Source organism: Ovis aries, chromosome 1 (assembly GCF_016772045.2).
Source record: "Ovis aries strain OAR_USU_Benz2616 breed Rambouillet chromosome 1, ARS-UI_Ramb_v3.0, whole genome shotgun sequence".
NCBI classification, from domain to species: Eukaryota; Metazoa; Chordata; class Mammalia; order Artiodactyla; family Bovidae; genus Ovis; species Ovis aries.
Window position 1 is genome coordinate 178266336 of NC_056054.1, and position 10052 is coordinate 178276387.

General features: G+C 35.9%; 1 protein-coding gene across 1 annotated transcript in view; it reads right to left on the minus strand.

The window, feature by feature from the left end:
• ATG3 (autophagy related 3) overlaps positions 1 to 9985 on the minus strand; it is a 34431-nt gene extending 24446 nt beyond the window's left edge. The window contains exons 1-3 of the mRNA XM_004002919.6: positions 9494 to 9985; positions 6462 to 6503; positions 2742 to 2791 (exon numbers count right to left, since the gene is read on the minus strand). Of these exons, the coding sequence (XP_004002968.1) occupies positions 2742 to 2791; positions 6462 to 6503; positions 9494 to 9565 (164 nt within the window). The 5' untranslated portion in view covers positions 9566 to 9985. The remainder of the gene's footprint in view (positions 1 to 2741; positions 2792 to 6461; positions 6504 to 9493) is intronic.
• Positions 9986 to 10052: the final 67 nt, after the last annotated feature.

Consider the following 10052-nt stretch of genomic DNA (forward strand, 5'->3'; position numbering starts at 1 on the left):
GTGATGTATGTTGGGGCAATGAAGAGCATAGCAATAATATAAGTGAAATGTATTTAAGTGAAATGTACTAAGAGACTGCAGACAGACTAAGAGAATTTAGATTAAATTAAAAAAAAGAATAATATGGAACTATATTAAGCAACTATTATGTCTTCCTTGAAACAAAAATAATCTGAACCAGATTTTTAAAGTAGGGCTGATTAAAAGACCAAAAGGAGGCAGAAAAATAGCTGCATGATATTGCATAACAAAGTAGGCAGTTGACAAGATTCACATTCATACTGCTGCATTAAAACTGGAACTCAGAGATAAGATGCTTTGAATCACCAGGTAATGCTGAGAATAATAATGGCAGAAATAAACTATAAAACCTTTTATTGAGTGCTTCCTGGTAGCTCAGTTGATAAAGAATTTGTCTTTTGCAGTGCAAAAGACCCAGGTTTGATCCCTGGGTAGGAAGATCCCCTGAAGAAGGAAATGGCAACCTACTCCACCATCCTTGCCTGGAAAACCCCATGGACAGAGGAGCCTGGTGGGCTGCAGTTCATGGGGTTGCAAATAGTCCGGCAGGACTGAGCGACTAACACTTTCACTTTATTTCTATTAAGTACAGGATCTAGAACTCCAACATGTATTATTTTCATATAATCCCCAGAAATCTAATTAGTGAATAATATTAATAGCCCCAGTTTATACGTTAAACAAAAGTTTAAAGAAGTCACATTGCCCACAGTCACAAAACCAGAAGGTATAAACAAGCAAGGATCAAGTCAAGTTACTCTGGGGCTCCTGCTCTTGAATACTGTGCCCTCTGTGGGTCAGAGCCAGGTATAACATCTCTGATTTGGGGGGCTACTCTGGAATATCTCACTAAGAAATTTCTTCAAAGATTATTCTGAGTTGACTCTTACTAGAACTGGTCAGAGCTGGGGTGGCATGTGGTATCTGTCACAAATATAAATGATTTGGAGTTCTGTTGCCTTAAGCTTCCATCTAAACTTCAAATCATAGATTTGAGCCTATGATAAAGAGGAAATGCCCCCAAACCATCTGTCAGGCTTCTAGGATTTTTTAGACCATTCCGAAGTGTCAAACTCAACAATGAAACGGTACTGCCTGAAGTTCTGAGGGAAGATGACATAATACAGTCATGACGGCACATGTAAACATGAACATACAGCACAGAAATGGTCTGCTTCTAGCACAGATTTAAAGTTGTTCCTCTAGCCCCAACAGTTCAGCCAGAAGCATAAACACTGGAGTGTGATACAACTGAGTTCCAAGCTACAATAAAATTATTCCAACCATCATAATTCGTGAAGTGGGAACTATAAATACTATCTGCTAAACGATGATTCTGTCCACGGATATCAACCCTTAAAACAATACTATAAATCATATAATTAGACAACTAAGGACTACAACAATCAAATCTGAATAAAGAAAATGTCTATCTATCACATATGTATTGAAGAAAATCCTTTAGTTCTTTTCCTACAAAATGACTTATTTTAAATGTTATACACCTATTTGACTTGAAATATATATTGATATACTATAGATCAGAATGTAGCTAAATACAGTTTTAACAACTTAGAAGATGGGAAAAAGTCTAAATCTGAGAGCTTCTATGATATGAACTCAATTTAAAATATGGAACAGAAATACACACAAGAAAGACAAGACATAAAAGTAAATGAACCTGACATTTCAGCCTTTCTTTGGTACACAGGAAACAATGTTCGAGAAGAACTATTTTGGATGTGTTAAAATATAAAAATTAAAGGTAACAGAATAGGCCACAGATGAAAGAGAGTTCCAACTGTGATTTTAAATTGTTTACTTAAGCTCTTTAGAAAACATTATCAATTAGAACCTTGTTAATCCTAAAATCCCTGCTCCCCAATCAAAACTCTACCTTTCAACTACAACTGAAAAAGTGTCACTGGGAAAAAAAAGGATGTAACAAGTTGAACCACTCATATCCAAACAAGATAATAATTCTAAATAATTCTAGCCTAAATAAAATAGTGTGCCAGTATTGGATCACTTTTTCAGCTACTGCCAGGTAGCTTTATCATAAGTACTCAAAGTAATGAAACTAAATTTATTATTATTCAGATATTTTAATGATATATTATGAGAACTGCTAAGTTGCTTAAATTACTTTATAATTAAAAGAAAAGTTAATGAGAAAAATAAAAATTAGAAAAGTCTGTTACAGATAGATTTCTAATCAAGCCTTTATTTGGCATCATGAATCTCTCAACTTTTGAGCTAAAATTCCTAAAATTGGGGAGAAACTTTTGAACCTCAAAGAAGTTCTTATGGTAAAGACACAAGAGATTCTGAAAAATTCTGTATCTATTAATGCCATAAAAAATTCAATACTTTTTAATTTGAAAAATAAGCTAATCAAAATTATTAAATTTTTGAAAATATTTTTTAAAGACCTACCACAAGAACTGACAAACACTGTAAAGAAAGGGAATACTGGCAAAGGAAGGCACTGATCTCAAAAATATCCATCTTTTGTGTTAGCACAGCAAAACAAAACAGGTGTAACATTCAATTTTTCTTTATTTCACTGAGCAATACTGGGAAACATTTAAACAAGCAATCTATAAGAGGAAAATTAAACTGGTTATTCTAGTTTTCATGCACCAATCTATTTGTAAACTGCCATAATCATGAAGTCATACCTTATATGAACTTTGTGTTCCTCAATCAAGAGTACTTACCATTGCCATGTTGGACAGTGGTGGACTAAGTGATCCCCAGCTGCCACAAACTATTCAAGATTTAGAAGAAATATGAAAAAAAGAGAAAAAGAAAAATTGAACATCACTGAATGTAAGGTGGCAGAATACCAAAGGGATCATCTTGTGTAATCTTGATACAAAATAGTCAATTAAAATGCAAACAGCACCAACTTGCTCTACAGCCTGAAGATTTATTTTTGAATATGTATTAAAACTACAAATTTTAACACTCAAAAAAGTCCAAATTGATTTTAGTAGAGTACTAATTTTTTATTCAATTTTGATCACTAGATGAGATAATGCCAAAAGCATCAGTATCATGAAATGAATAAAAGTAATATAACAGTATTTTAAAACACCAAAACCACTTTATGGGTGAATAAAATGAAGAGAGATTCTTGCTAACAGCTGAAAACTCAATGAAAATCTTTGAAAAAATTACTAAATAAACACAGTTCTATGATGTAAGAATAGTTTATTACTTCATAGTGTACAGTTTTTCTTCCTCATTTGTTAAAAAAATTTAAGTAACATAATTTTGAAAGCTTTTTCACACTGTTAAAGCAATCATTAATAAAAGAGAGAAATGTACTGCCAACCAATGGGGAAAAGTGAATTGGAAAAAAAAACTGAATTGGAAAACAATAAGAATTAAGAAATTGAATCCTCCTAACAAATCTTGGTACTTTCTGGTCAGGCTGAATATTGTACAAGTTTTTGTTTTTCTTCAAAAATTCAGAAGACACTTAGGAAGAAGTAGTTTAACCTTCTGAGAATTTCCATTATAAGTGAGCATGGACTGATCTTAATTGCAAGACAGAAATTCTGCTTATTCTTAAAAGCAGAAAATGAGTCTGTTAAGCATAACTGCAGTGTCCTGACTCAAGCAATACGCACACTTTCCCAATTCTATTTCACAACAACAGCTCTAACTTAAAATTATGTAGTGTTCATATGTTTATTACATAGCAAAAAAATTACATTATCTTTAATCTTCTAATGCCTTTCTGAGAAAAGTATTTATATATGTGATATCCTATTTTAATTTGAGAGTAAAACTCTTAAGAATTCTACAACTTCTAAGAAGATAGATTAACAAGATTTAACAGCATACTCCCAACAGCAACTTTACAAAATGTTTCTATTCTTGTATTTAAAGAATGTCTTGACTATTTAAAGTGATTAGGTAAAGACAAAAACCCAAATGAAAGCAATACTTTCTTCCCCAAGTTTTATGCATTTTGGGTCACTGCAATGCTACATAACAACTCTGTGGTTATCAGGAATTAATTCATCACTAACACAAAAGTATTAACAAAATGCAAGCAAAACAAAGAATTTAAAATTTTAAAATTCTTTACTGGTATTGCTTTGAGGTCACAAGACTCTAGTATTTATTCCCTAGCACCTCTGGTGACATCTACTGAAAAAATAAAAACACTGTAAGATACAGAAAACTATAAAACATAGCATCGCAATGATATTTAGTATATGTTATCTCTTGCTCTCATTAGCAGTGGCCATTATTTTTATTACATGCTTCCTATGTTCAAATGAAAGATTCAAATTTCTGAATTCTCAGTACTGCTTACTTTTAGTGATTAAACACTGGGTAACTCTAACAAGATGGAATTAATGTTAACATTCTGATAAGCAGCTTTATTCTTCAAGCCATTCTTTATTACTAGTACTCTACTTACTCAAGCCATATATATGTTGTACATTGAAGTATTTTTAGTCCAAAAATTTCCATATTAATGCTTGTCCCTTGTTTTAAACACAATACTTCCACATCTCTCAATGAAAACAAAAACACAGCTAAATGCTGTCAGCCAGAAGCCAAGAAACAGTAAGAGAAAACAACTGAACAGACCAAATCAGTATAGTATTCCATCAAACCAGTCAATCCTAAATGAAATCAATCCTGAATATTCTTTGGAAGGACTGATGCTGAAACTCCAATATTCTAGCCACCTAAGCAAAGAGCTGACTCACTGAAAAAGACCCCAATGTTGGGAAAGATTGAAGGGAGGAAGAGAAGGGGGCAGCAGAGAATGAGATGGTTAGGTAACATCATTGACTCAATGGACATGAGTTTGAGCAAACTCTAGGAGACAGTAAAGGACAGGGAAGCCTGGAATGCTGCAGTTTATGGAGTCACAAAGAGTCGGACACGACTTAGTAACTGAACAACAACAAAGCATTTTATGTCTTCTGATCTTCTTCGTCTAGGCTCATTCTAAACTAAATCCTGTAATTGTGCTCTATTCTCAATCCAGGATTATGTGGTTGGTACCCAACTGAGCTCGTTTTTGCTGTGCATTTGTTTAAAAAGGGGGAAATTTATAACTCACTTCATGATACAACTAACTACATTGTAGGATTAGTAGCTGTTTTAAAACAGCTTAATTCTATTCAGTGACCACAGGCTTGCATCTCTAACTCCAGCTATCCATTCATCAATGTCACTTCCACACAGAGGAGATAAAGCCAAAAAATATAAGAAAAACAGCATACATTCATCTCTGCTCTTTATTTTAGATGGTGAGTTTTAAGCCAAACTCCTCATCTTAAAATAAGGAAACATGAGGCTTGTGCCTAGATAGCTTGATTTGTCCAGGTCAGAATAGGAGAAATAAGAGAAATGGGTCTAGAAGGCAAGTCTTCCAGGTTTTGTCAGCACCACTATGTGTCTTCCCTAAAAATAAAGACAATTTTAGATAAAACTGTCGGTTCAGCACACCATTCTTTGAACTTAAAAGGATTTGGAACTGAAGAGATTACATCACAATTGAAAACTGAAAAATCAGTTAATTCTTTGACTTCAGGTCTTAGAATTTACAACATGATCATGTAACATGGCTCATTTCAAAATGTTTCTTTCAAAACAGTGAGTTAAGTTCCATTGCCAATGACTGGTACTTTTAATGAGAGCTGAAAGTGAAGATTAAATTATTTGTCATTCATCAACAATAAAAAATAAATGTGATGTAACTGTAACTACTCATAAAACTGGAGTCCAAAAGGATTTTTAGACCAGAATTTATTTCTCTGAAGACAACAAAATAAATTATCTAAAGAAAAAGGACAACTTTTATTATATAGGCTTGATGAACAAGCAAAATGATTCCTCAAAAGTTCAATAAAACACAACTGGTCTATAAGAGAGCCATGAGTTTTAGCATTAAGCAGATATTGTTTGGCTAGTAGAAAAAGTGAAAAGAATGGTGAAAAAATCAGTGTTAAGTATGTAGCAATAAAATATGTAAGCTGAATACTGATAGAAAACTTAATATCCAAGCATCAAGCCAAAGTTTCCAAATGGAATGCCATGAATACTTATGTTTGGGGTAGAAAGAATCAAGACATAACAAATATCAGAGTCCAATGCACAGCTCAATATAATACAAATATGATTGAAGGATAAATGACTACAGGAGTCTTTTCCATTTCTTCTCCCACCCTCATTTTTAAACAAAGAGGAACTACAGAAAAATATGAGAAATGACAAACTGGGAGGGAAGTTAGTTACATTTTCTTTTATGGGAAGTAGAAATCCTTACAAGATTGCTAATACAGTCAACAGCATCTAATTTTACTCAAGATTACATTTCAAGATGTTTTCTTATAAAGCAAAAAAGTCACCCAGTTTTCTGTAACTATAGAATATAACAGCTTTATAATATTTTCAATACTCACCTCTTCTGGGGTGATAACTCCTGTTTCCTTAAACTTTGATTCCTAAAGAGAGTAAAAAGAATAACAGTATTACACTATCTCTCACTTTCGACTGAACAAACATTTGTGGGCAACTATTTGCCTGCCACCAATCTAGGTAATGGAATGACAAAAAAAGAATCTGTCTCTGGTACCTGACCTCAGGATTATGTAGTAGGGGAAATGGACATGAAAATAATTAAAATACAATGTGATCAACGCTACATTAGAGCAAAGCTCTTTGGAAAAACATTCAAAGGTTTATACAAACACTAAATCTCAAAATAATTTTGTAAAATGACCAAATATCATTATTTTACAAGACAGTAAAAATATCTTAAGATGTTTGACATCTTACAATTCAATGTCTCACTGAAATCAAGTAATATTAGAAACCCAATCTAGAAGTCCTAAACCATTTAATATTTTCCCATTATTCTCATCCCATCAAGATAGTATACACTATACTCTCCCTAAAGCAAGGATGTTACTTAACAAATTTTTCTAAAGTTTAAGTTTTACATAAGATTTTATGGTAGAAATCTACAAAAATGAAGATCCATTTATGAACATTACTGATTCAACAAATACCAAATAATTTATACTAAGCGCTATTTGAGTAATAGGGACATAGAGTGAATAAAATAGACCAAATGCATCCTTGTCTTCATAAGAAGTTTAAACTCTAGTGCAGGGAGAAAAGCCAAATGGTAATCAATACCAGGAAGAAAAATAAGGCAGAGAGCATACTAGTGGGGGTGGAAAGAGAGAGACGGTTATTTCAAATGGGATGGTGAGGGAACAAAGACTTCATGGCTGGGTGACTGTACAGTAGAGACCTTAAGAAAAGGAAACAGCCAAATGTTGGAAGAGCATTTCAGAGCAAATGCAAAACCCAAGGCAAGAGAGATTTTTTTTTTTTTTTGAGAATTCTTGATAGATAATATAGAGGTTAGACTGGCTTTTAAGCAAAAGTGACCAAGAGGTTTTGCTTAAAAACCAGTAGTAGGTGAGATAGGACCCTTTATCAAACCAGTATGGGCTTCCCTGGCAGCTCAGTGTTAAAAGAATCTGCCTGCCAATGCAGGAGACTCCAGTTCAAACCCTAGGTCAGCAAGATTGCCTGTAGTAGAAAATGGCAACCCATTCCAGTATTCCTGCCTGGGAAATCCCACAGACAGAAGAGCCTGGTGGGCTACATACAGGCCATGGGGTCCCAAACCGTCAGAAGCCACTTTGCGACTAAACAAAAACCACAAAACAAGTATAGGCTTGAAGATCCCTGTAAGGACTTTGGCTTCCACTACACATATGCCTTTCAAACCACGATTTTTCTTAACTTTTACTTCCTAAGAGAAATCATTCTTTCTTTCCCAGGAATTTAGTTTTTTCCCTCCTTGCCTTCCCATGTCTAGTAGGAAACTATCAATACAAGAATTAGTTTTGTAAACAGGGAAGTTTGCACAGGGAAAAACAAGAAGAGGGTCATTAATTCTTTTTTCCTTATTACTAAAACTACATACTGAGAAGCTAAGACATTTTTTCAGTTTGGTGAACAAGCAGAACACTTCCTAAAAACATAATCTTTTGTTAAATACAACTAGTCAATAAAATAGCAGTTTCATATTTAAGAGTCTTTTTCTCTTGCTTCTCTCTCCCTGAAACTACAAAATTTTAATAAGCATGTATTATTTAAATGCTGTATGCCTAGTTAGACATGTTTCTGAAGAGATGGCATAATATGCATAAGAATCACTTGATTTAAATGTCAAAATCATTTTCAATTTCAATAGACTGAATAATCTTAATTAGGATGGTCTTCACACTAAACAAATATAGGCATAGCAAGTGTTGGAGTTCTCATTTATAAATTTTTTTTAAACTTGGCCCAACAAGGTATAATTTTAAGCAATTCTTAAAAATAAGTATTTAAAAAACACAGGATTAACATTTCCCATTGTCCTGAAAAGGGAGTAAAGTAAAATTTTAAAATACCAGAGTAACTACTTGAATAAAGAGGAATCATTTCCAAGGGTATTTCATCCCCACACTAAGAAATGTAAAATTTTAATTGAAAACTTACAGAAAAAAACACTCAAGCAAGAAATCCTATTCATTTATTTTTCATCATTGCTCACTTTTCAGAAAGGAAAAATAGTTACAATAACAAAAAAATTACCCTGAGTTATAAAAGAAAAACTCGAATGCACTTCGAGAAATTTATTTTTGAAAATAAGAAATCAGTCACCGGTTTAATAGGTAATATGTCACAATTTTTACTTTTAAAATGCTGTTATTGCCAATGTAAAATAAAATTATGTATTTAGAACGGTCAGGTTGCTCACGTCCAAGATGAACTAGTTTCAGCTACTTTAAAACCTGAAAAAGGGGGGCTTTGCCTGTAAACTGGGTTCAGTGGTACTGAAAAAAATGTTGCAAATTTCACCTTGTTCTTTTGAAATCTAACAAAGCTGCGACCTCATTCACAACTATTTCAAACCCCTAATTATAAGAGACTTACTATGAAATTTGAAAGAAAAAAGTGACATGTCATCTCAGTATCAAACACTGATTTTTTTTGAATATTTCTAAAACATAGAAAGTTTTATTACTTAGTTATTTTGTCGTAATAGGAAAAATAAAACTTTCTATGTTTTAGAAATATTCAAACACTGATTTATTTAAGATAAGCAAGAATCCTTCTTTTAAAAGTTCAAAAGATCTCCGATGTTAAAATTTAACGTTCTCAAACCCAGCTGGCTGCGGACCACCTTCCAACCCAAGGTACCTAGAGGAGCTGAGTTCCGACGGGAGTAGACAAGACTACAGACGCACACAGCGTCGCTCCGAGAACAGAATAACCGCGGTAGGGGGCTGCACCTTTTCCCGCGTACCACCCTCACCAGCTGGCTACACCGCTCCCCGCCGGACACCACAGTGACACCCCGGCGCCAGGTCCTCGGTCCCTGCAGAGCCAAGCGTGTGCCTGCCAGCCCCTCGCACGGCCGGCTTACCTTGAGGACCGGGGTCAGGTACTCAGCCACTTCCAGTGCCTTTCCCTTCACCGTGTTGATCACATTCTGCATCCTGGGGCCGGACGGGCGGCCGGCCCCGCGAAGGAGTGGAAAGGGCAGCAGGGGCAGGAACGAGAGTCAGAAAATGTCCCCGCTGCCGCCGACTCGCCTCAGCACCCGGCCGGCGGCACCCGAGGGGACGGGTCGCGACGGGACGGACGGGACGAGGGGGAGGGGCGGCCGGCGCGGCGCGCGAGGGCAGGGCGCGCGCTCCTCTCGCCCCAGGCAGCGCGCCACAGGCCCGGCCCGGCTATCACCTGGCCGCGAGGGAGGGCGACCGGGCCGAGTTGGCGGGGAGAAGCGGGCGCACGCGCACCCCTCGCCCTCTGGGAAGCTGTCTTCACCAAGCTTCACTCGCGCCCCTTCCGGCTTCCCCTTCTTCCTCTCACTCTCTCGCCGTAGCTCGGCCGCCACCTGGGCCTCACGTGACACAGGACTCTTCCCGACACGTGACGCGAGAAAGGCCGCGCTGGGGCGGGATCGGGTCGCTTCTCCCCTC